This window comes from Gopherus evgoodei, chromosome 4, assembly GCF_007399415.2.
Source record: "Gopherus evgoodei ecotype Sinaloan lineage chromosome 4, rGopEvg1_v1.p, whole genome shotgun sequence".
Lineage (NCBI taxonomy): Eukaryota > Metazoa > Chordata > Testudines > Testudinidae > Gopherus > Gopherus evgoodei.
In genome coordinates, this window is record NC_044325.1 from 13281042 (window position 1) to 13308353 (window position 27312).

A 27312-nucleotide genomic window follows, 5' to 3' on the forward strand; every position below is an offset into this window, starting at 1 on the left:
TAACCAAAAGATTCACCTTTATTCTACCCAAACCTCATGCTTCTAAAGAAGAATCAAGCCTTTATTCACTGGATGTTAGACACCCCATCAGCTCTGTTCACCGAGTCCCACTGAGACAGACTCTTGAGGGAGACTTGTACAACCTTAGGAAGCTGTGCACCTCCTCAAGCATCTGCAGTGGCACTGAGCAGTGCTATCAAACAGTAGGGCTTAATAGTTGACTGGAACACAACATAAGACCAGGATTATCACAGGGAAGTGAAAGTTAAGCCATAGTCCATTCTGGGTAGCCAGAGCCCAGCCAGGCTGTAGTGTGTCCCATTCCTCAAGCTCTGTCTCCCTCTCTGACTGATCTCCTTTGTCAGACCCAATGTGCCCCTGACTGCTTCCCATAGCCAACACTTAACTTCCACCTCACCTCCTGCCCCTAGTCCTTTGTTCCTGAGCGAGGGAGATGCAACTTAGTCGCCTTGATGAGAGGTAGGGAAGTCCATGTCTTTGTGGGTCATTGCTTGCTAGGTGTCCGTGTCTGTGTTCAGGCAATTGGATTTGCTATCGTCTTCTGAAGGGCTCCATTGATATGGGACCCAAGCCCCCAGACAGGTAGGCACTATTTACACCTGTGTCTTAACCTGCTCCAACAGCAAACTCCCTGTTCACCAGTAGATAACAATATAGGGGAAACTGAGGTACAGACAGGCTTCCTAAAAATATTACAAAAAATTTCCACTTTGTCACACCAGTCCACTCCTGTCAATTTCTATGCTGTTCTAAACTACTTTATTTCTAATCCCTCAGATGGGTACAGCCTGACCTAATTTGCCAGGATCCTACCAACTATGCCAGTTTATTGAACAAGGATAAAATGTTGTGGAATTTATATTAATACCCTGTTACATCATAGAAGTTTTTTTTTTCCTTATTAACAAGCTAAGAGCTCTTCTTTGAAATATTAAATTTATAAAATCTCACAGGATGTATCTGAAAACAGCAAGACATATTTAAGTTAGAGATGGAAAAGTTATTACCAATCTAATTCCTTTCTGCCAGGGCCATATTAATCACTGTGTCATAAGTGTAGGTAGATAAACACCATCTAGTGAATGTTTCTGAATTTCCTGGCAGTAACTTCACTTAATGGTAGGGTTTTAGAAGAAAAACAGCTTAGGCCTTTGCTTTACACACTATTCTCTCCCTTGCTAACGGTATTTGCTGTTACTGTGATCATATTGTATGTAAGTGTCTATCCAAGGGGAATAGTGCGGGTTTGAATGAGCAGTATGTGTCACTTTACAGTAGCTCTGTTGCCTTTTACGGTCCAATTTCAAATGTGGCTTCTACCACTTACTGTGGAAAGTGTTCAGTTGCTTTTAAATTTGATATTTTCTACATCTTGTGTTCTTTTGCCATTTTGTTTTACTTTATGTCTCTCTGTATAGCTGATGACTACATTTTCAGTTTCTGCTCTCTATCTTCCCAAACTGTTAAAATACGTTGCAAGTATATAATGCATTCCGCTGAATGATTTAAAATGGCTTAATATATATGGAAAGAGAGTGTAATCTTCAGTGTATAGGGAGGGAAGAACAAGGCCCAATTACAAGGTCATGCAAAGTTTGTATCAGAACTAGGATTACACCCCAGATTCCCTGACTACATGATCATGTAATTTCCTAAAACTCGTCTTGGAATGCACCAAATGCACTGTCAGTTTTTAAAGAACAGTATTTCCCTGCTGCTTCAGTTAGTTTAACTACAGGAACTTAAGGGCTGTCCCAGACCAAACTACATATATAACTCTTCATGCTCACACTCAAATACAAAAAAGATCCTAGTTCAGTCCCTGGCAGTTTGCAGTCATGGATGGAATGGCTCAATTTCACTGCAGCCTTCTGCAAGCTGTGGGGAGGAGTGGCAAATATAAATGGCAAGATGACCGTCCCTACATTTTTATTCCCAATAATATGCTTTCTCTAATGTTATGTTTCTTCAATTATGAGAGAGGTATGGGTAGGTAAGTAATCTGATTATTGGACCTTTATGCACAAATAACTGCTCTACAGCCAAAATGCTTCTGAAATAAATGTAGTCCAACTTTACTAATTCTGGGTCACTGAGGACGAAAATGATGCTTAAAATTGTTGATTGGCTCTAGTTTTCAAGAAATGCTATTGGGTCAGTATGTACGACCTTTGACTTGGGAATGGTGGAGGATAAGTGAGTTATAAAGGGAAGGGATCTTAATTTAAACCAGAAATGACTAAAATACATCTTTGACTGGATCTATGAATAAATCTATGGCTGGGTTTGGACAGTACTTGCTTTTTAGGCAAAACAAGGAATGATGCAATCTGAAGCTGGTATTGCATCATGTTATTCCTAGAAGTCATGGATGATGCAATCATAACGAAGCTTACATCGCTCTGCTGAACAAATTGCCCTATATCAGCTCTAGAAATCATACAGTGTCATGCTCTCTTATTTGTCAGTATTTGATTTTGCAAAAGGACACATTTCTGTTTAGCCAAAGTGAGCAGAGATGCCTCGTACTTGTGTGAACAGTGCAGATAACTTCTGCTATGTTTGTGGTGAAGTGACTTTTGCATCACAAAAGCACAGTATAACCACTGTGGTTAAGAAAGCCTATCACCTTTATTTTGGCTGCAAAATTGGAGATCAGGACAAGAGGTGGGCCTCACACATATGCAGCAACACTTGTGCAACAAATCTTCGCCAGTGGTTGAACAGGAAAAGGAAATCTATGCCTTTTGCAGTGCCAATGATTTGGAGAGAGCCAACAGATCATACCAGCAATTGTTACTTCTGCATGGTGCCTCCAGTTGGGAAAGGTGTGTCAAAGAAGAAAACGTGGACTGTGCATTATCCAAACATTCCATCAGCTATACGCCCAGTACCCCACGGAGAAGGACTGCCAGTTCCTGATGCACCAGAATCATTCTCACTTGAGTCAGACGAGGAAGAGGAAGAGGATGAAACTTTTGGTCTTGAACCATCAATGTCACAGGACCCACATTTTCTCCCATTCTCCTCCTCTGAACCACACCTCATAAAACAAGGTGAACTGAATGACCTTGTCAGGGATTTGGAACTACCCAAGAGTAAGGCAGAGCTATTGGGCTCCAGACTACAGCAGTGGAATCTCCTAGCAGTCTATCAGGGCAAATGGAGCCCATCAATGCTTGCAGACTATTGCTGGACAGTGACAAGAAATGCTCCATTTAATGAATATAAGAGACAAGCTAAGAAGCACCGAGTAGACACTGAATAGGACTAAACTATGTACATAATAGTTTTTTGCCTTTTGTTTCATAATAAATTTTATTTATATAACTCTTTTGCTGATTTTTAAAGTGTTACATAAACAGGACAGGTGAAATATTATCATGTAAAGCAACCATAAACACATGAAAAGACCTAGGTTTACAATTTATGATTAAAATTCTACTATCTACACAATATACATAGACATAAAATGTAAAAACTTAAATATCTTAGAAACAGTAGCCAATCAGTTGTTTTAATTGTCATATTTGAATTCAGCACATCAAAATACATAATAAATATCACATTTTATCTCTGAAGCAGACGACTTCTCAAAAATTGTAGACCAGTGTAATTAATGGATACAGTTGCATTGGAAACAAAGAAAATAGGCTCAGTCTTTTATCCTTGCCATGTGAGTATTTACTGTGATCTGAACTAGATAAATGTTAATGGCTGTATGAGTTTTTCCTCACTCATCAACTGAGTACCTCATTCAGATAGAGCGGTAATGTGGGCTGCGAAAAGATCTGAGCTCTCCCAAATTGTGATTCCCTCTCTGGTACTGTCTCAGTGTCTAGCCTTTAGCAAATCCCCTCTCTGTGCTTCAGCCCTTCCGCATGGAGGTCAGACTGACAAGTAATAGTCGTCGCCCCCCACGGATGTAGTATGAGAAGGAAGTGGGGATCATTTATATAGCACTGTGTAGCTGTAAAAGGCTAACAGTAGGGTGACTAGATGTCCTGATTTTATAGGGACAGTCCCGATATTTGGGGCTTTCTTTTTTTATACAGGCGCCTATTTCTCCCCACCCCGTCCTGATTTTTCACACTTGCTGTCTTGTCACCTTAGTTAACACTAACCCTGTGAGCTGACACAGCCACAATGGCAATGAGCAGGGGGGAAAGGAGGTTTGAAGCTGCTACTGACATGACCCTCCACTCCTCACTGTAGCACAGCCCCCGGCCAGTAAAAGATGGGCCTGAGATACAGGCCTGGTCTACACTGGGGTCAAGGGGGTGATGTCGATGTAAGATACGCAATTTCAGCTATGGAAATACCATAGCTGAAGTCGAAGTATCTTATTCCGACTTACCTCCCGTCCTCATCGTGTGGGATCAATGTCCACGGCTCCCCGTGTCGATTCCACTACCGCTGCTTGCTCCGGTGGCGTTCTGGGGTTGTCGGGAGCACGTTCGGGGATCATATATCGCGTATAGATGAGATGTGATATATTGATCCCCGAAAAATCAATCACTACCCGCCGATACGGCGGGTAGTCTGGACGTATCCACAGTCTGGTCACTTCCTGCTATGTGGAGTTGGCAACACCATGTTATGCAAAACTTACAACTAGATCGGGGTAGGCAACCTGTGCACACAAGCTGATTTTCAGTAACGTTCACGCTGCCTGGGTCCTGGCCATCAGTCCGGGGGCGCTCTGCATTTTAATTTAATTTTAAATGAAGAATTTTAAACATTTTAAAAACTTTATTTACTTTACATACAACAACAGTTTAGTTCTATATTATAGAAAGAGACCTTCTAAGAACACTGAAATGTGTTACTGGCACACGAAACTTTAAATGAGAGTGAATAAATGAAGACTGGACACCCCACTGCTGAAAGGTTGCTAGATCAAGTGTCTCCTCTGAGCCATCTCCCTGCTGAGGACCTTGGGGCTCCCTGTCACAGACCAACTCCCAGAAACCAGCCAAGGCCTGGGAGTGGGGGGGGGGAGTCTCCTCCCGGGGCTCCGGGAGGCACTGACCAGCCCCCCCCAAAACCAAAACCTGGCAGGGGGAACATCTCCCCGCTGGGCTCCTAGGCCCTGCCTAGCCGCGGGTCCGGCTCCATGCGCAGGCCGGGCGGGGGTGGCTCTAGCCCAGCCAGCTCCTTGGGGCTCCAGAGCGGGCCGGGGCTGGGTGGGGGCGGCCCCTTCTACTCCTGCTGGCTGGGGCCTGCAGCCTCGCCCTGCTCGGCTACAGCGTCTACTTCGACCGGCAGCGGAGAAACGCCCCCGACTTCCAGCGGAAGCTGCGGCAGAGTGAGTGTCCCTGCCCGGCCAGGGGAGCGGGAGGCCATTAGCTGAGGCCGGGGCCAGGCTCCCCCATCACCCAGGCCAGGGCTTAGCACCCTCCTCTCCCGGGGCGGGGGAGCCGCAAGCACCGCCCCTGCCCTGCAAGGCCTCCCCCTCGGTCCCACACAGAGCGCGGGCAGGCAGGGAGCTGAACTGACACCCCCCGCCCCCACCGTAGTCAAGTCTAAGCCCTGAGCCCCTTTGGGCTACAGCCCTTGGACCTTCCCTTTCACCCCTCCCCCCGAAATAAATAATTCCTGCCCCACAGAAATCCCACTCCAGCCCCTTCCTCACCGCAGGGGGGATTTTCAAACCTGCTTAAATTACTTCTAATCTGTCCTTGGGTAGCTGGACTCCTGTAGCGCGGACACTTGCTACAGCAACTGAAGGGGGGTTTCCCCAGCGCTTCCACCTCACTGAGGGGCCCTAGACAGGTTAACAGAGGGATTCTGCTGTTAGCCGAGTGACATCTCCACTGAAGGTTCGGTTGACTAGCTACAAACGTTTTTCACAGCCCAGAGCACTGTCGCCAAGTCACTCTAATTTTTAAAAAGAACCGGAGTACTTGAGCACAAGCTCAAATAAATTTGTTAGTCTCTAAGGTGCCACAAGGACTCTTGTTCTTTTTGCGGATACAGACTAGCACGCTGCTACTCTGAAACCAATAATTTTTAAATGTAGACCAGGCCTCAGGCACTTAGGAGCGGGAGCTTGACTGACTCCCAGAGAGACTTAATGCACCCAAGGGCATGGCTACACTTGCAGGTGTAGAGTGCTGGGAGCCAAACCAACCTTCAGACACTGCAGCAGGGAAAACGCTGCCGAGCGTTTGGAAGCGCACTGGCGTGGCCACATTAGCAACTCTTGCAATGCCACAAAGAGCAATGCATTGTGGTAGCTATCTCAGCATTCAAGTGGCTGCAACATGCTCTTCAAATGCGGTGGGTGGGGTGGAGTGTGAGGGTGGGGAGAGACAGTGGGTTTTTGGGGTGCTAAGAGTGTGTCAGCACGCTGTCTTGTAAGTTCAGCCCCCCGCCCCCCTGCCTCTCTCTCTCACACTCACAGCAAGCAACATTCCACACTAATGGCTTGCTTTGTCCTGGAGCAGATAAGCAGCCGCTGGTCAGAAACGAAGCTTTGAAAGGAAATATCCACATTCCTACAGCCAATTCCAAAACAATGACAAGAGTGGACACTTAAGGGGATTATGGGATGTTTCTGGAGGCCGATCAAAGTGCAGTAATGCAACACCTCGTTCACACTGACACTGGGGCGTTTCAGCAACAAGAGCTATGCTTCTTGTGGCGGTGGATCTCCAGGAGTGCTCCAGCTGCAGAGTCCAGGTGCTCTAAGTGCTTTGCCAGTGTGGACAGGTTGGGAGTTAGGGTGCCTGGGGCTGCTTTAATGCACTCTAACTTGCAAGTGTAGCCAAGCCCTAAGTGTCGAATAATTCACTTGAGAATGAGACCTAGACTTCTAAAACACCTAAAGCCAAATTTCTAAAGGTATTTAGGTGCCTAAAGATGAAAATCCCATTAGAGGACTATCTACAACACTGCTTATGTACCATGGGAGTTAGGCACCTAGGTGGTTTGAAAAATCCCACTAGGCACCTAAATACCTTTACAAATCTTGGCCATAGGGTAACATTTTAAAAAGTGTCAAAGTGACTTAGGAGCAGCAGGCCATGTTTTTTTGAAAATCTCACTCCAGATGCTCACTTGGCTAAATTCTAAGAATTTCTGCAGTGTTTGCAGTAAAACATATGAGCTCACCAACAACATAAAGCTGAAATGTAGCTTAGCTTCCTTCTGATCATGATTCGGTTTTTTAATTTGAAAATATTTTGGTGTGCTTAATAAAGGATCAAAAAATATCTATATGGCAAATTCAACTCCCTGAGCATCTCTCATTTTAGAGAAGAGGTGATGTTATAGAAAATGTAACAGGACAGTCAGTTCAAGAAGAGTTTACAAATATTTATAAATAAAACAAAAAAGTAGGTACAATTTACTTTTATAGGTTTCTCTCATATCTCTATCTTCCAATTATATCTGTTTTCATGTTAGAGCATCAGCACATTTTGGATGAGATAACACTAATATGGAAAAAAACTTTGGAGAAGCAGACTTGACAATCTTTTTGGAGTTCTGAACTATTAAGCTTAGATGTTAAATGCACCATGTTACATTTACAGAAAGAAGAAAAGAACGTGAAAAAGCTAAAGTGCATGATGTTGAGGTAAAACACTCAGTTTAAAAATCACTTAAACTTAGTAGAAAGAATACCAGGGCCGCCCAGAGGATTCAGAGGGGCTGGAGCAAAGCAGGGGAGGTGCGGCGCGTGTACTCACCCGGCCGTGGTCTGGGTCTTTGGTGGCGGGGGGATCCTTCAGTCACTCTGCGTCTTCGGCTGCACTGAAGGGTCCCCCGCCACCGAAATGCCGCTGAACACCTGAAGCGACTGAAGGACGCCCCGCTACCAAAATGCTGCTGAAGACCCAGACTACCCCCAGGCCAGGGCTCCCGGGGCCCGGGGCAAATTGCCCCACTTGCCCCTCCCCCTCTGGGCGGCCCTGAAGAATACTAACTTAAAATTGAATGTCTTTTTGGTGGTACTGGCCTGAGCCAAAGCACAGAGGGGAATTAGGAACCCAACTAATTTGTGCCCTTGAAAATCTCCCCCTACACTGGGGATGGGTGGAGAGGGGAAAGGGATTTATGGTCAAGTGTAGTACCTGAAATTAGTTTTTAACAATAACTATTTCAAGTTGACTGTGTCCTTTTAACTCTAATACATATTTGAGACTAAAGTTGTTCTTGATCTGGTAAATTTGTAGCACACCTGCACCTCGCTTTTACATTCATAAAGTTTTGGCTAATCTTAATTTGCTAGAGAAAGTAGATATAGTCAAAGGATACAATTATCCACCATTAGTACTTCCGCTCCTGCCTCACTTCCCAAGGTGGGGGAATGTGAGGAGAGACTTATCTACCATGTCACTGTGGGCATTCCCATCTTTCACTACAGCCACATCCTCAGTCTCTATTGAGATATTTTATTTTTATCATGAAGACAACGCAACCTGTGTATTCCAGAATTCAGTGCGGGGAGCAACCTTGGTTTGCAGAGCTATAATCTCCCCAAAGAGCAGCCACCGCCCTTCACCAGCACCCATTTTGCTCTAGCAGGCAGCACTGAAATCATTTTCACTAATACAGCAAGTGAAGATAATTCCCAACCCCAGACTACAGAAACTTGTCAAACCTCTGTAGGCTTTTTTTTTTAAAACAATATTGTTTTGGTCAACAGTCTGGGAAAAGCAAATGACTCATGGAGCGGAGGAGGGAAATCAAAGATGTGTCAAGAAAAATAGTGACCTCCAGAGGTTTGACAAATATAAGTCTAAATGGTAATTTACAAAACAGCACTGCAAATTAAATCTTTTGAGAAATCTTTTTCACTACCAGTTTTCACAGTTACTACAGAGATGTCGTTGCACTGATGCATCTTATTTCTAATCTAAATATATTTGATAACATCTTTAGTTATGCGAGATGAAAAATATTGGAAGGGTACGTGAATTCTTTCTGCAAGAGGTGAAGCTGGGAGAACACTGGTTATCTACAGGTAAGGACATAATCATGAACTCTTGTCAACAGCTGTGCAGGATGTGTATTGCAGTTGGTTTGGTTTTCACATAAATTGCCTTGAAATGCTCAGCTGAAGTCGAGGTGCAGTATCATTTTACCACAGACAAACTAAATTGTTTTGTCAGACCCCAAGCATATTGCACATGCCTAAGTCAGGCACTGTCTGCTCCACCCTATTTCACGATGTTGGATAGCACCAGGCTTGATGCTGATGCTGCTAGGAATTCCTACAGTTGAAGCAGGCGGGGGAGGAGGCAAAGGGAAGTGAAATTTCAATTAGATTTGGAGAATTAAAAATTGTTACTGGATTACAAAGAGTTAAAAGGTTTTGAAAAAAATGTCGAGAGGGGTTTTAGGTCGGAAATTGCGTAACTTAATAATCAGCCCCCTTATAGGAACTGAACTTTTAACTAAGGGCATGGCTACACTTGCAAATGTAGAGCGCTTTGAGTTAAACCCACCTTCGTAGAGCACAGCAGGGAAAGTGCTGCAGTCTGTCCACACTGACAGCTTCAAACGCACTGGCATGGCCATATTTGCGGCACTAGCAGCAGCATTGGGAATCGTGCATTATGGGCAGCTATCCCAGCATGGAAGTGACTGTAAAGTGCTTTTAAAATGGGAGGGGTGGGGTGGAGTGTGACAGGGAGTGTGTTGTGTGTATGTGGGGGGAGAGAGAGTGGGTTTTGGGAGGGGCTGAGAGGATGTCAGTGTGCTGTCTTGTAAGTTCAGACAACAGCACCCCCCTCGCCTCTCTCTCTCTCTCTCTCTCTCTCAGGATACGTCCACACTACCCCTCGGATCGGCAGGTAGTGATCGATCTACTGGGGATCGATTTATCGCGTCTAGATGAGATGCGATAAATCGATCCCCAAACGCGCTCCCTGTTGACTCCGGAACTCCACCACGGCGAGAGGCGGAAGCGGAGTCGACAGGGGAGCTGTGGCCGTCAATCCCTTGCCGTGAGGACGGGAGGTAAGTCGATCTAAGATACGTCCACTTCAGCTACGCTATTCTCGTAGCTGAAGTTGCGTATCTTAGATCGATTCCCCCCCAGTGTAGACCAGGCCTCACACAGCATTGCACAGTAATGGCTTGCATGTCGGCTGCCAGAAACAGAGCTATGAAAGGGCATTTCCACATTCCTACAGGAGTTCAAAACAATGACAAGAGTGGCCACGTGACTTAAGGGGATTATCTGACGGTTCCAGAGGCCGACCAGAGCTCAGTAACGCAACACCTCGTTCACACTGACGCCCAGGTGTTGTAGCCAAGGTGCAGCAAACATTATTCCTCTAGCTGAGGTGGAGTACCAGCCGTGCTGTAGCTGCGGAGTCAGAACACGCTACGTGCCTTGCCAGTATGGACGGGGAGTGAGCTAGTGTGCCCGAGGCTCCTTTATTGCGCTGTAACTCGCAAGTGTAGCCAAGCCCTAAGTAAAACTGAATTTTAAAAAAGCCACTGAAATGTGCTAAAGAAGATTCCTAGTACATCCCAACTGTCTTCTCCTTCACCTTTCTCACTGCACCCTCCACCCCAAAGAGCTTTCCCCAAAAGACACAAACCCTGGCACTAGCCCAATCACTTAAAATTACTCCTCCTTTGTTCTCCCTAATTCAGATACCCCCTCCACCAACCATGTAAGGAAACTTGGGTTTCTGAGTAAATGAACACTTTTGAAGAAGAGGGTCTACTTTCCTCAAATACTTGACTTTTCATTGGAAACCCAAAAAAAGGGTGGGAGATTTTTTTTTGGGGGGGGAGAGGGAGTATGAAAAGTAAAATTTTTCCTGAGATGGAGGGAAAATGTTTTCCAATCAACTCTAAAATGTAGTTAAAAATATGAATTTGCTTCAGGAGAACATAAGAAGAGTGTGGAGCACCTCACTAATGCTATTTCAGTGGGTGCACAGCCACATCAGCTACTGCAGATTTTGCACAATACACTACCACCACAAGTCTTTGAGATGCTTGTGCAGAGAGTACCATATGCAAAACAAGTACGTATACTTTTAAAAGATTAAAGAGGAACTATTGGTGTTACGTGTGCCTGACACTATCTAGTCAGCAATATACAGTGAAATAGATTGGGAGCTTGCAGTTTGTTCTGTAGAGAACCATTGCTTGTACAGTAAATGGTTGTACAACTAGATCTCAGTTTTTAGAAATTGTCATTGATTTTCTGCACTTTGGAACTCTGATTCCTGTGGCTGCTGAGGTAAATTGTTTAAGCCATAAATTGTCAGGAAAGGGCAATATTTAATAAGAAAGGAATCAATACAGAAGGCTTAAACTGGACTGATTATGAAAAAAAGATTGAACAGTATCTCTCTCTACCTTTATGGCCCCTAGACAGTATTGGATTGAATACCAACAATTACTAGAATTTCAACTCAGTTCTTTAAGAGGACACGCCTGAAACTAAAGTCTGCACCAAATAGAATTTAGCAGCCAGATTGCTTAGTACAGTGGTTCTCAACCAGGGGTACATGTACTGCTGGGGGCAGGGCCGGCTCCAGGCACCAGCGAAGGAAGCAGGTGCCTGGGGCAGCGAGTAGAAAGGGGCGGCACTCCATCCACTATGGGGTGGCAAGTCCGGGTCTTCGGCAGCAATTCGGTGGCGGGCCCTTCACTCCCTCTCTTACTCTTCTGCGGTACTTCGGCGGCAGCTAAACTGAGCCTTTTTTTTTTTTCCCCCTTCACTGCTTGGCAAAAAAGCTGGAGCCAGCCCTGGCTGGGGGTACTCAGAGGGCACTCATATCAACTCATTTAGATTTTTGCCTAGTTTTACCACAGGTACATAAAAAACACTAGTAAAGGCAGTACAAACTAAAATTTCACATACAATATTTATATTCCAATGGATTTTTTTCTAATTATATGGTAAAATGAGAAAATAATTTTTAAGTAATAATGTGCTGTGATGTATTTTTATGCCTGATTTTGTTAACTTTTAAGTGAGATGAAACTTGAAGGTACGCAAGACAAATCAGACTCTTGAAAGAGGTACCGTAGTTACTGCTGGTGGAATTCTGTGCACAATATTTTAAAATTCTACATATTTTATTTGTCAAAATAACATAATATAATCACACCAGTTTCAATTATTTTTGGTCATTTATTTCAAAATACCTCTCAGCAAGTATGTCTGTAACAATACAGACAACAAAAAAGATTCAGGAAATGTTTTTTGATAAATAGATTCCCTACTAGGCATATTAATACAGAACTGTGACTAATAATTCATTTAAACTACAATACAGAAGTGTATTTCCCGCTCCCCTCAGAAGCAGTGCAAAGGCTTGGGGGATTCAGGGGTAACAGAGGAGCTGAGGGAGAGGGAAGTGAATTGCTGGGAAGGAGCCTGGGTGTGAACTTAGAGGGTTGTTGGGTATGGATGGGAAAAGTATGGAACAGGTTTTTAGGGGAGAGGGGGGATGGGAAGGGATGTTAGGGAGCTTCCACCATACAGACTCTGGTTGACCCCTGGTCTCTCCTATTCAGTCAGGCACATCTGCCCCTGTCCCCATGTGTGTCTGTGCCCTCATGCAGCCACTCCTCTGTCCTATGTCTCCCTGTTCTGCTTCCCCCATCCCATGTGTCTCTGTGCCTCCACCCAGCCACCCCCATCCCCCCTCCCCTGTCCCCATGTGTCTGTGCCCTCACCCAGCCACTCCCATCCCTATGTCTCCCTGTACCTCCACCCATTGCCATGTGTCAGTGCCACCACCCTCTGTCCCCATGTAGCTCTGCACCCAACCACTCCCATCCCTATGTAGTTCTGTACCCCTTCCCCCCCATGTGTCTCTGCACCTCCCTCCCCCCATAGCCCTGCCCCCACTCCCATTCAGTCCCTACCCCAAGCTGTCCTCACCCACTAGCCCTTATGAGCCCCACCTGACCCCCCTAGAACCCACACTGTCTGTTTCCTGACCTGGCCTGACAAGCGCTGTGAAGAAGGCAGCTCTTTCTCTTCCCTCTCTGGCAGGGAGCTGCAGCTTTGTTCTATTGCCACAGCACCCTCTGTGGGCAAAAGGCAGAACTACAGCAACATTTTGGCAGAAGCTTTTTTCTGCACAAAAAATTAGAAATCTGCGGGGCTCATTAATTATGCACGTAGCAGCACAGAATTCCCCCAGGAGTAAGTAGCCTGGAAAGGTTGAGAGCTACTGGCTTAGTAGATACGCTTTTATTTATCCGTTAAAGTGAAAATAAAATTGAGTCAGATCTTATTCACAGTAATACATCATATTGGTTGTGTATAACTGAACAAAGCACAGACCATGTCTGTTCTGTATTCAGTTCAGAACAAGGCTATTTGATAATGAAATAGTAATAATCTGTCATACTACTGCATTAACAATCAGATTCAAGAATTATATTCACTCTGATAAAATGCTGTCAAATAATTTTTTCCACTACCTTGAAAACACCAACATTTAATTTTCATAAATGCTCATGTTTTATCTCAGCGCTTATCAGCAGATGTCATCTTGTGAGCACCTAATATATTCTACTGGAATTCCCTCAAAGGAGAAGTATGTTGGGTAGCCTAGTAGTATTGAAGGAATAAGTCATATATCATGTAATAAATGTGAGATCAGGAGTAATCTTTGGATTACTTTTTCCTGGGGGGGAAGTATGCAGAAGTAGTTCTGGGAGTGAATGTTGCTAATTACCATGTTCCTGTGCCACTCATGTAGGAAAAAAAAAATGTAGGCCAAATTCAACATTGGGATAAACGGGTAGAACTTCTTTGAAATCAATGGAGCTGTGCCAACTTGCATGAGCTTTTTATAGCAGCTGTCTGCCCTCATACCATAAAGGCAAGTGCTACAGACTCAGAAATGTAGGGCTGGAGTCAAGAAGTCACTAAGTCCAGCCCCATCTGCTGAGGCAGGGCCAAGTAAACCTAGACCATCACTGACAGGTGTTCATCCAATTTGTTTTTAAAAATCTTTAATGATGGGAATTCAACCCCTTCTCTTGGATGCCTATTCCAGAGTTTAACTACCCTTATAGTTAGAAAGTTTTTCCTAATATCTAACCTAAATTTCCCTTTGCCTCAGATTAAACCAATTATTTCTTGTCCTACTTTTCAGTAGATATGGAGAATAATCAATCACCATCCTCTTTATAACAGCCCTTAACATATTTGAAGACTTACCAGGTCCCCACTCAGTCTTCTTTTCTCAGAGTAAACATGCCCAGTGTTTAAGTTTTCATCATAAGTCAGGTTTTCTAACTCTTGTATTATTTTTGTTACTCTCCTCTGGACTCTCTCCAGTTTGTTCACATCTTCCCTTAAGTGTGACACCCAGAACTGGACACACTACTCCAGCTGAGGCCTCACCAGTGCAGAGTAGAGCAGGACAATTACCTTCTGTTTCTTACACACAACAGTCCTGTTAATACAGCGAGCATGACGTTAGCCTTTTTTTGCAACTGTATCACAATACTGACTCATTCAGTTTATCATCCTCTATGACAGTGAACCATTGACAACTACTCATTGAGTATGGTCTTTCAACCAGTTGTGTACCAACGTTATAGTAAAATTTCATGTAGATTATGAGTATTTGTGGCACCTTAGAGACTAACAAATTTATTTCAGCATAAGCTTTTGTGGGCTACAGCTCACTTCTTCGGCTGCATAGAATGTGGAACACACAGACAGGAGATATTTATACATACAGAGAACATGAAAAGGTGGAAATATGCATATCAACTGGAAGAGTCCAATCAATTGAGATGAGCTATCGTCAGCAGGAGGAAAAAAAACCTTTGAAGTCCTACCTGTCTGTTCCATTCTATGCATCCGAAGAAGTGAGCTGTAGCCCACAAAAGCTTATGCTGAAATAAATTTGTTAGTCTCTAAGGTGCCACAAGTACTCCTTTTCTTTTTGCGGATACAGACTAACACGGCTGCTACTCTGAAACCTGTCATGTAAATCATGTTTCCCTAGTTTGCTTATGAGAATGTGATCTGATGTATCTTGATTTTTAGTAAGGCTCTTGATACAGTTCCACATCTGTTGCTCCCCGCCATCCACTAGGCCAGAAATCTTGTCAAAAAGAGAAATGAGGTTGGTTTGGCATGATTTGTTCTTGACAAATCCATGCTGGCTATTCCTTATCACAGTCATTAGCCCTGGGGAGCATAGGGAAAGACTGCTGGTTAGAGAAGGCGCTTGCTCTGGCCAGTCTCGAATGGGCAAGAAGATGAGAGAAGGAGTTAACAAAGGCTTTCCCAAAATAAAAAACTAACTATTCACGTCCCTAACTGATGAGGTAATTAGTCACTAACTCTTATCTGTTTGTCAGCAACTTCAAGCAGTACTGAATGAGCACGACTGTGTGGAAGATGAGACGGAATGAGAGATGGCAGCAATGTTAAGGCAGGACTCTAGCTGTCTAGCCTATAAACCCTTGTTTGGAAAGAAAATACATACAAAACTGAACAGTTCCCATTTATTGTACTTTGATTAAATAAAAACATTTTGAAGACGTATTTGTATATATTTCTGTACAGCACTTTTTGCATTAAAATTAATAGTCGTAGTGGAAGAAACAAAAAAATGGTCCTCTCCCTCCTCTGCCCCCAACGTAGTGACCAGCATAACCAGTCTGCAGGCCTCTAGAAATGGTTATATCAACATTATTCCATTGCACAGTAAAAAAGGACTTCAGAAATAGACTCTGTTTGCCAGCTGGCCATTACCAACTCCTGGTATAGCCCATAATTGTTTCCCCAATGGTTTCCATGTACCAAATGGTCTCTGAAACTCTGTTGTGAGCTGGTGGACACACCCACAACAGAACACCTCCACCTGCAATCCAACAAACATGGGCATTGCTTTAAAGCAAGGTTGGAATAGAATTCTCTTTTGTTTAACGAGGTTGCCCAAGAAGTCCTGCTTTGGCAGCTAGAGCTTCGTTCTGCTGAATATGATACTCCTGAAATCTCATGGATATCCTCTGCGTCATTTTTAAATATTTCTGTAAGCAGTGTTCTGAGCATGTCATCTACAAGAAAAAGGAGACACAGAAGGACCATAATGATTAAAGGAGAAAACTGACTGAAGACAGTTTATGATGACATATGACTAGGTGAATACACTCGTGTCTTATGCTTATGCTGCCTTTAGCCCGAAGCTTACTGCCTAGCCTGTTTCTGATGGAAATTTTTTTTCAAGTTTAGTTTTCAAGGAAAATATGAAAAGCTGAGTTTTCTTTTTAGCATTCATTCCAATGGAAAATTACAATAGAGAATCTTTTAAAAATGAAATAAGTCATTATGTCCCCATCATATCCCTACGATCCTCTGAAATAAAATCTATAGTCTCTTACCTTATGGCAAAGGCCAATATTACATCAGTCACTATTTATTTAAATTCTGTTTGACTCACCTTCTGCCCATGGCAGCCAAACGTGGCCTACTATATCCCCTATTCATTCTAGGCTTCCATTGGGATCCCTCAAACTAACTGTATCTGCCACTTGTGGTGTGTACTCAGAGAACTTTTCCTAGGGCTGCTGTAATAATTCTTGTCATTCTGTTGGCTCAGTTGGCTGGGATGTACTATGCCCATTCCATGTTCTGCACTGCATTACTTGTGCAAAATTGGTTTTACCAATCTACAGCAGGTTTCCAAAGCTATTCCTGGGCCAGTGTGCTGGCCACCACTTCCTGCAGCTCCCATTTGCTAGGAATGACAAACCGTGGCCCTGGGAGCAGCGGGGGGTTGTGCCTGCCGACGGTCAATGTAAACAGCCCGCCTTCGGATTACCCTGATGGGTCACATGCCGAAGGTGGCCGACCTCTGCATTATAGGATTCTCCCAAACTAGCTGTCATTATCATAAGTGAACTGATAGTTACAGTGAAAGCATACAAAACTTAGAAACAAATGGAACAGGACCAGTTTGCATCATTACCGATCAACTAGGAGTTGTTTAGATCATGCTTAGAATTTAGAAGTGGGGAAAGGAGGTTTAACCTATTGGTGTCTGGACATCAGCTACCTGGCAAAACCTGGTGAGCAGCAGTGAACTCTAGCTACACAACTACAAGAAGGGAGCCTGGAACAGTTCCAAACCATTGCTTCCAGTGGGCATAGTATTCAGGGGATGGTGCCTTTGGAAGGCTAGACTTGCACCAGGGGTTGCTATGTGGAAAAGTGACCAAAGATAAATTTTAAAAAATTCTGGCATTGCTCACAGGAGATTCCTGGATGCTTTTGATTTGTACTGAACATGAAACTAAACTTGAATAGAAACATAGGAATGCCATACCAGATCAGACCAGTGGTCCATCTAATCCAGTATCCTGTTTCCAATAGTGGCCAGTGCCAGATGCTTCACAAGAAGGTGCAAGAAACCCTGTAATGGACAATTATGTAATAAACTGCCCATAAAGAAAAAGTTTTCTCCCTAATCCCCATCTGTTAATGATTGGTTCATGTCCTGCAGCATGGGGGTCCCTTTACGGAGTACAAAAGAAAAATGGCTAGCTACAGGTTACTGCTTATATCCAAAAATCTTAAAAAACTCTACAGACACAATCTGTCAGGATTCTCACTCTTGGATCTTAGCTCTTTAGCACAAGACCAGCAGAACTCCCATTAAGAAGTTTTATCCCTGAGTGGTAGCAGGATAAGGTACAAGTCTGACCATCTACTGGATGTCCCATCATCCCTGCAGGGAATAAATGTTGCCTCCAAAACATTTCAGTCAGTTCCTTTAATTGCACAGGAGGTGAACCATCCATATGGCTGAAACAATTCAAAATGATTCATGATTTTAAAATGCCTCCAAAAATACACAAACAGTGCAAGATGGGAAACATTCTCCAAAGAAGAGGATACCAAACTTCAAGGGGAAGTGGGAGGGTGAGTGAGCATTCCAGGAGAGTGTCTCTTCAGAGAACTAGATTTCAGGTGGGTAATTTCCCCTTCTCTAAAGAATTCTTATTCTTATAGAGCAGGAGGCTCTAGGAATGCCCCAGAACAAAATACGCTGCTAATGCTTGTTGCAGCCTTAGAAGGCCAATGCCATCTGCATATATGTGAAGAAAATGAGGAAGATATTGCCTTCCAGGGTCTGATGTGCAGTGTCCTGCAAAGTGCCTGGCATCCACTTAGTCCTGCAACTACTGGCCTCGGGTCAAAATTTTTCAGAAGCTGTGGTGTGCGAGATCTATTGTTTGCATGCAAGGGAGCTAAGAGGGAAGAGTGAGAATCTTATCAGAACGACAATTGCACAGAAACAGAACCACAAATACATCATTGTCTCTTCAGTTAACATTTCTCACCTGCAGGCTGCATACACACTGGAGAGCTATAACCTCTTGTATGTTAGTTTAACTAATTTTTGATTGGATCAAAACTTTCAAAGCTGCTTATCAAAGTCCAATATTATCATACAGCATTTCCACGAAAGAGAAACCCAAAACACACAACAGGGGCATACCTCTTCTGATTTAACCTCCCTGCTAGTGAAATCTTTCACACAATCCAGGAAACAGGTTTCTGTAAGTTTATTGTATGTCCCAAGAAACTCCTTGAACTGTAACAAATTGAACAGACATGCAATATTAAAAGAAAAGAAGACATTTTCAAACTTTTCCCATGTACAGCTTGCAATAGCTGAATGTACCGGTCAGTGACATTAACAGAACAGACTACTCATTTAAAGTGACAAGTCACCAGAGGTAATTTAGTATCAATGCAATAACATAATTTGATGCGGACAACTACTGTTCCCCTAGATCAGATACTATTTCATGCCTGCTGATTTGCTGATGATCAAAATAATGAAATCTTGGCTATCTTAATATTGTTTCCAGTTCATAAGAGAAGTTAAGCTACAACTCAGACAACATTTTACTTGGTAACTAACTGGGGGGGAAAAAGCTGCATTTCATATATTCATGCTAATAACTTTGAAGATAAAATGCTGAAACCTCTTGAAACCAGTTTCCATAAAACTCCATTGCTAAGTTTCAATGTGATGAGGTAATGCAAGTTTCTCAAAACCATCATTTATTAATACAGTATAGCAACTTACCTGTTTGATCTGATCAGATTCTGATATTTGCCCAGCCATATTCTATTGGTCTGCAATCAGCCACCTAATTTTAAGATAACATTTGTGTTGTAATTCACACCAAAACACATATATAAGAAATATAACATTTAAAGGCTGAATAAAACTCTGCCCTTTCTGTAAGCGTAGCTAGACATAACTGTGGTTTCAAAGAAATAAGAATACGTGGCTACTGTGTTGTAAGTTCCCAGCATGATCTGCATCTAATAAAATACAAGGACAGGCTTACATGTAATGTAAAGGAACAGCTTCTGGTTAAATTTGGCTCAAATTTTACATCTTATAAAAATAAAGTTTTATAAAATCTAAAACCAATAGAACTGATGCTATGCTTTGTAAAGTTCCAATAGAAATAGTTTGTTGGTTTGGGTTTTTTTTAGCACCTCCCAGCAATGGCTATAATGGAAGAGTATTGTTTTAATAATCAAATTCCTAACTTATTACAAATAATCCCTTACTGAGTGACATGATTCTCATTGACGATATCCATTTAAATGGAAGCTATCGAGTTGAATTTTAGTCATTTAAAAAAAAATGTCCAACATAGGGTCAGATACCACACCTTTTCAAGCCCCCCTGGCAGATTTGGTAATTACATTTTTCTATTTCTTTAATGTTGCTCTTCTCTATTATCTGAAAGATCCAAACAGGTGAAACACATTATAGAGAAACCAGCAAAATTAGCTACAAGTGAAGAGCTGTCAGATACACAAAGTAAAACTGGGATGGGGGGCAGGGAACAGACCTCTAGTTACCTTTTAGTTACAGCAATGCTTGGAGAAAAGAAACAGCACTCTGTAGTATGCTAAATTTATTAAATTAATTCCACCCCTGCCACTTCTTAGAAACCAGTTTGTGTTTTTAAACCATCTACTGTTTAATCTTTAGGAAAACGGTAAAACTACAAATACTTGTGCCAGTGAATCTGGTGAGTTAAATATAAGGGATTATGAAGAAGAAATTAAAACAGCATTAAAAAGGAAATGAAAAACAGGTGAGGAAAAGTGAAAGTATGAACGCTAATGGAGACCAAGAAGAAAGAATTTAAGAAGGCATCTTCAAAGACAAAGACAAGTTAAGTCTTGAGACTTTCCAGGAGAGAATAGTTGCGGTGTCTGCAATTCAAGAAGGATGTTGGTAAATTGGAGAGGGTTCAGAGAAGAGCCACAAGAATCATTAAAAGGATCAGTAAACATGCCTTGTAGTGGACTCAAGGAGCTCAACCTATTTAACTTTAAGAGAAGATTAAGAGGTGACTTGATCAGTCTCTAAATACCTACATGGGGACAAACATTTGACAATGGTCTCTACAATCCTGCAGGGAAAGGTATAACAGGATCCACTGTCTGCAAACTGGAAGCTAGACAAATTGAGACTGGAACACACAGTATAAATTTTCAACAGTGAGGGTAACTAATCATTCAAACAGTTTACCAAGGGACGTGGTAGAGTCTCCATCACTGGCAATTTTAAAATCAAGATTGGATGTTTTTCTAAATATGCTCTTGGAATTATTTAAGGGAAGTTCCACGGCCTGTGATCATCTAGTGTGTCTTCCTGTGTAATACGATGGTCCCTTCTGGCCTTGGAATTGATGAGTCTATGTACACTGAAAGCTGTTGCCTTCCTTCCCTCAATTTACACATTGCCTGAAGCTCACTGCCATCCCACGGTGGAAGTAATAATTAATTATTACTAAATAATATTAATAAATTTAAATACATATTAAATAAAAATATATAAAATAATAATATATTAGTAGTAATAATATTGATTAATAAAATTGAAAAATCAAATGCAGTAACACTCACACACACAAAGCTCTCACTAAATCCTCTCCACTCACATCTCTTCTGCCTAGCTGGCACAAGTTTAAAGAGTGCAAATCTGAAAGTCTAACATGGCATACCACCTAAAAGCTGGCTGCTTAACAATGAGTAAAGCCAAACTGAGCTTTATCAAAATCACATGCCTGGGGCAGAGGGTAAAGGGTATCTATTTGGAGCCAGCTACGGCCTCGTAAAGTCAGAACCAAGGTAGCTCATTATCAGCAAGTGTTAAAACCCCACTGAGAAACGGAGAAGTCCTGTGTCCCCACCAGGGCGCAAAAAGCTAATGGCCTCAACTCCCAGCACTGCCACTTCCTCACATTTTATATTCTGTTCATCTTTTTTATTTAATCGGACCTGACGTCCTGCCATTTTGTCACTGATTTAATGAGACTTAGTAAACTGAAGTTCCAGAAAACCTTTGCAGCTATACTTGAGAAATAGCTTTCCCTTAGAATTTAACACAACAGCACTGTCTGACTGTAATGGTCTTTGAAGCACAAATCTGTTGTCCTTACTTTTATCCCTTCCATACTGTGGGCAGTACATTATTATGTCTCTACTGCACGTCTTCAGTGGCTGTCATTCACAGTTGGCCTTATATCTCCAGAATATACTGTCCGGTATATTAAGGTATGTTTACATTATCTATCATATCTGGTTCTAGTTGTTGTTCATATCTGGTCTTTGAAACTAAAGGAAGAATGATAAGCCATTTCCGTCTGAATTTTAGAAGCTGTCTGAATCATTAGTCACAGCAGTAATGGCTGAACTTCTTAAGTGGCAGCTCAAAGCACCCAGAATGTGTCAGGTGTAACTCTTGTACTAGTCCAGGGTAGGGGACCTATGGCACACGTGCCAAAGGTGGCACACGAGCTGATTTTCAGTGGCATTCACACTGCCCAGGTCCTGGCCACAGGTCCAGGGGGCTCTGCATTTTAATTTAATTTTAAATGAAGCTCCTTAAACATTTTAAAAACTTTATTTACTTTACATAGAACAATAGTTTAGTTATATATTAAAGACTTATAGAAAGAGATCTAAAAATGTTAATGTATTACTGGCGCATGAAACCTTAAATTAGAGTGAATAAATGCAGACTCGGCACACCACTTCTGAAAGGTTGTCAACCCCTGTACTAGTCCATCCTCAAGATGGTAGAGGACTGCTTTGGGCTAAATGTGACTTCAAAATTAGGTGCTACGTTTTTTAACAGTAGTCAACTCAGGGGAAGGCAGACAGCCAATATATAAACAACTACACACAAGGCTACCTATGGTTAGACTACAGAGCAGCATGCCCCGAGTGCCCTGAGCCACCAGGGATGTGCAAACACTTAGGATGATATCACTTGTTAAAATGTTACAGAGTTGCAATTAACATTTTCAATATATCAAAAGCCATTTTCAGTGTTTTTTTTTTTAAATGTCAGAACAAAAATAGTTGACAAAGTTTTTTACGGTTAAGTGTAAAAGCTTTCCTTCCCCTGTGATCTCCTTTCCAAGGGTAACAACAGACCATGCGCCTATTAGATCCTAATGCCTGTACACATGGCATTCCCAGGCTCTCCCACTTTGCTTTAGAAACTGAAAAATGTTCTAAAGTTCCCTTCTGCGGGCTGCCACTCCCATTGCCATGGAACATCTGATCTCCAGGTAATCATAGCTTTAAGAAACCTGCTTTCTTTTTATAAAAACAGTGATTAGGTTAAAGCTTCCCAGCCAGAGCTGAGCCAATCATTTATCTGTTTCCATGGCATGGGAGCTGCAGCAAAGCACCACAGCTGTCAGAACTTCTCTAAAATTTCACAAGCATGGGAATGCGATTTTCCCAGCTGTATATACGGCCTTTAGGAGGCAATAGGCTTCTGAGCACAACTGTTCTGAGCAATTTACTTGGCTGGAATGTTTGATTCTCATTACTGTCAGATTGGGACTGTGTGACTAAAATCCCAGCAGTGCTGATGGATGTAAGATATTATATGTGAAATGCGTAGAAACTTACAGTGTCATGAGGAGGCTAATTGTTCACCAACATAATCAGCATCAGTAGCCATTACCTAATCTAGAAATTTGAAATCACTGGGACCTGGATGGATCCCCTAGTATATTCTTCTGTATGAAGCCAAATAATAGTTTTACTGACAGACTATATAATCATGGCCTGTTATGAAGATCCAGATTTAGAGCAAGCTCCAACTGTTACATGAATTTACATTACCCCTGGCACTACCACACAGTACCTTTAGGTCCATCAGTAACACTTTGTAACTGGCCCACTGCAAGGCATGGAGAGGGTTCATTATAAGTATATATTTTTCATGGAGGGGAAACAGGAGAGAAGAAGAGAGTCAAATCACAGAAGTGTGTTAAAACTGGACAGTCTGGGAAGTTAAGAGTTGTCATGATGGAGCTGAATTTAAGAGCTTGTTCTTAATCCACTGAGGTAGAGCTTCAGAAATGCTTTTATTTAACTTAATCAAAGTAGAGCTACACAGAAAACCACTAGGACTGAGAGTAATTCACACTAAAATTAAACCAAGGTTGTGACAACACAAGACCCAGGAAATTCTGCGTCAAGTGTTGGTACACTTTAGCTCTTCCAACAGTAGGCCCAACCAACACATCAAAGAAACGACTTTGGAGCTCCCTCTTCTGCTTGAGCGTCAGAGCACATGTCATCCGTACCTTTGAATTACTTTGTATTGTTTTATTACAACCCTGTGTCATGCTCTTAATGTAGTTACCATGCATAAAATATTTTTATTCTAAATAATTCACAATTTATACTCAGACACTGCATGCATCATGAATTACAATCCAGTGCACAAGGTCAGTGGGCCAGATTCAGCCCTGAAGAAAGCATGCATAGTGCGTTAGTGGACCTTTCTTCCACCGAGTTCAGAAAATTCAGAGCTGAATTTGGCTTAGTAAGGCTGAACGTTAGAGATCTCTTAGAAACATCCTGAACAAATTCTGAGCATATGCAATGTCATTTTAAAAAATGAAACAGCTTCTCTGCTTTTTTCCTTGGGTGGTCTCCAATCAAAGTACTGACCAGGCCTGACCACACTTATCTGGTGATCTGATAAGGTCACAGCCCTAGATGGAAAGGCTTCAGGTAAGGCAGATTTATCTTAATCTCTTCTTCCTGATATTTCACTGTGTCCTTCAGGTTTCACCTTCAACAATGCATTGATTTCTTTCCCTCCTTTGTGCTCACTGAGCCAAATTCCAGCCTGATAAAAGTGGATACAAGTCTGTGCAGACAGGTGAAAGGAGTCTGAATTTGGACCTTTTTTCCATCCCATTCTCAATTAGCTTTTCCATACATGTATCATCTTTTATGTGAAGCAGTTGTTCTGCCTGGAATTCCCTATTTGCTTCTAGTTTGGAAATTGCACCCTTTTGTTTCTGAATTTCTTACCAGGATAATATCAAATATATTAATCCCTTTTATGAATTTGGGAAGCCTGTCTCAGGTCACCTTGAAATCTCTTCCCTTGCATCAAGAATAAGTCCAACAGATTAACTTTTCCTGATAAATTACATTCTTCAGACAGACTATTTTTTTTGGTCCTGCTGAACCCTGCATCTCCTTCAAATGCAATAATATGCTTCCTGTTGCGGAATAACAAGTATTGATCAATGCATACATCTTATACGTTACTTTTTTGCTTCCTACCTTGGGCTGATTATATTAGTAACATGTTTTTTATGCCCTCAGATACCATAGTGCTAATACACTAGATGCCCAGATCTCTCCAGAAGGGATAAACAGTTAAGTAGTGTGGTGTGGACATAAAACCTATATTGATAGATGGCTGTATTGTGGAAGAAAGCTGCTGCCTGGATGCATCTCCTCCATGTTTGTTGTAAATGAGTCTCAGGAAAGTATGTTGCAAACGGGTTACAAACACAGTTGTAATTGTGTAGTAACTAACCGATAACTGTAAATGAGGGTTGTGAAGATGCAAAGAGGACTGATAATACAAATTATGAAAATCCATTAAGTATTGTATTGAGAACCATCATGGCCTAGTGCAGGGGTTCTCAAACTGGAGGTCAGGATCCCTCAGGGGGTCACAAGCTGTTAGCCTCCACCCCAAACTCCACTTTGAATCCAGCATTTATAATGGTGTTAAATATATTAAAAAGTGTTTTTAATTTATAAGGAGGGTCGCACTCAAGGTTTGCTATTTGAAAGGGGTTACCAGTACAAAAGTTTAAGAACCACTGGCCTAGTGGCTAAAGCACAGGACTTGGAATCAGAAGACCTGGTTTTATTTTCAGCTCTGCCACTACACTGCTGGGTGGTCTTGGGCAAATTGTTTTACATCCCTGTTTCCCTCAGTTTCCCTGACTGTAAAACAGGGACAAAAATACTCTGATCTCCTTTGTGCTTTGAGATCTATGGATGAAAATCACAATGTAAGAGCTAGATATTAGTGAGAACAATATGAAGCTATAGTGGGGCCTGGTTAAGTAGAGATTTAATATCTGAGATAGTACATTGCTATAGATATTTAAGGGTTGACGTATTCTTCCTAAAGTAGCCAATCTATGAGCTCTTTGAATTACAATCTGAATGTTTTATTTAGTGGAAGGAGACAGCAAATTTCTCAAATGTCAGAGAAAACATTTTCCTTCGTTTTTTTTTTTTTTTTACACTTAGTTGTTTTTACCCAATTTCCTAAAAGTAAACACACGTTATCATAGACACAGACTCATAGACTTCAAGGTCAGAAGGGAGCATCATGATCATCTGCTAGTCTGATCTTCACATTGTAGGCCACAGACCCTCACCCACTCACTCCTGACATACAGAATGACATACGGAATTTTTTAGGAAATTATTAAAAAGTACCATAAAAGTAAATAACCATGAGATAACTACTGTATTTTGGAGAAGTTCTCTGGGCTGTGGTTATTAAAGAGGTCAGACTAGATGATCACAGTGGTCCCTTTTGGCTCTGGAGTACATGACCTTGATACTAAATTAGCACAAAGCTCTTACACTCTACACCTATCTTGGGATATCTCATTTATTTCCATGCTACTGTGGGGGGCCTCAAAGCCCTGGTGCACCTGGGTCCCTCCTCTCCTTAGCCTCCGGAATGTAATAGTCTAGTCTCCACTGGGCCATAATATTTTGGTTGTTGAGTTTAGTGTGTGGGTATTGTTGGTGGCCTATGATATGTAGGCGGTCAGGCTAAATGATGGAGTGGTCCCTTCTGGCCCTAAACTCTCTGACCATGATTACATTTACAGCAATTCTCCAAAATGCTAAATCTGTTTTAGGGTTTTAGATCACGCCATAGCACCTGCCACATAAAAATGCTATTAACAGTGAAGTCTCTCGTGGTCTCTACGGAGTCTTTGTTGCTTCTCCCTTTTCAGGCAGAAAATCTAATCTCCTCTGAAAGTTTCTGCTAGAGCCAGATCCCCTGGCCTGCCAGTCTGTCCCCTCGGTGACATGAGTAGCCATGAGCCGTACACCTGGGCTGCAGCCACAGTAGGAGAACGAAGGTCACTGCCCGGGAGCCCGAGCCACCAGCTGGTGCCAAGAACGCGTGAGGAGGGGGCGATAGAGAGCGAGCCCAGCAGCGCCCTGAGCCTCCCCAAGGACCGAATGTCCTGCCCTGACACGGACCCCGGCAAGGGGGCAGCATCACCGCCCCACCACTCGGGGAAACTGAGGCACGGACTCCCACCCGTCACACAAACAGGGCCAGGGATGGAACTCGGGAGTCCTGACACCCAAGCCCGCTCCCCGACTCACCTGCTCTGCGCCCAGCGCCTCTCAACACGTGGGGGAACCGGCAGCCTCAGCTCCTCCTTCCGCCCCGCAAATTCGCCACGTTTTTCCTCACCCTCCTCGTGGAGATGAATCGGCATATAGGAATCCGCTGATAGATTTACCTTGGCCCGCGGAGCAGCGTGGTGCAGCATTGTAAAGTGTCCCCCATGTCCCGGAAGTGCCTGGGGGAGCCACAGTACGGCGTGAACAGCCGTACCGGAACACTATGCTCCCAGAGTACAGAGCTGAACCATAGGCGGCTATTGCGGCATGGTGGTTGTATCGCGTATTTGTTCCACCCGGACAGTAAAGAAAGGGGACCACGCAGCACTAGCGAACGGCCTTCCCGTGGGAGGTGGATTTACGCATGCGCCATGGACATGCGGCGTCTCGCGCGCAAAACCAAATACCTCCCCTCCTCCGCATGCGTGTTGAGTCTGAGCTTCCGCAAGCCTGCAGTAGCAAGCGCATGCGCATGCGCGGCGGCACCCGGAAAAGGCTTAGGCAGGCAGGCGCCAATGGGTTGGAAGCGACGGGAGCCGTGGAGGGTAGCTGGTGCTGTT

At 42.9% G+C, this 27312-nt stretch overlaps 2 protein-coding genes across 2 annotated transcripts; one reads left to right on the plus strand and one right to left on the minus strand.

Moving 5' to 3' along the window:
* Positions 1-4258: 4258 nt before the first annotated feature.
* Positions 4259-12347, plus strand: TOMM20L (translocase of outer mitochondrial membrane 20 like; the record flags this gene model as incomplete). The annotated part of the gene is made up of 6 exons (XM_030559237.1): positions 4259-4312; positions 5167-5329; positions 7560-7603; positions 8911-8992; positions 10873-11015; positions 12303-12347. Coding segments are annotated over exons 1-6 (531 nt in total), but the record flags the coding sequence as incomplete, so codon positions are not given.
* A 3121-nt stretch (positions 12348-15468) lies between these two features.
* TIMM9 (translocase of inner mitochondrial membrane 9) lies at positions 15469-27246 on the minus strand. The gene is made up of 4 exons (XM_030558476.1): positions 26732-27246; positions 19083-19146; positions 18486-18581; positions 15469-16041 (listed from the first exon to the last, which is right to left on the minus strand). Exons 2-4 carry the CDS (start codon positions 19119-19121, stop codon positions 15907-15909), a joined length of 270 nt encoding a protein of 89 aa, XP_030414336.1. The 5' UTR covers positions 19122-19146; positions 26732-27246; the 3' UTR covers positions 15469-15906.
* Positions 27247-27312: the final 66 nt, after the last annotated feature.

Excerpts from the sequence above, each read along its gene's own strand:
- TIMM9 (XM_030558476.1), bottom strand. The coding sequence starts at position 19,121 with ATGGCTGGGCAAATATCAGAATCTGATCAGATCAAACAG. Across the intron at positions 18,582-19,082 it reads AATCTGATCAGATCAAACAG|TTCAAGGAGTTTCTTGGGAC; the intron begins GTAAGTTGCTAT and ends AATTTGTTACAG. Across the intron at positions 16,042-18,485 it reads GGGAGGTTAAATCAGAAGAG|ATGACATGCTCAGAACACTG; the intron begins GTATGCCCCTGT and ends TTTTTCTTGTAG.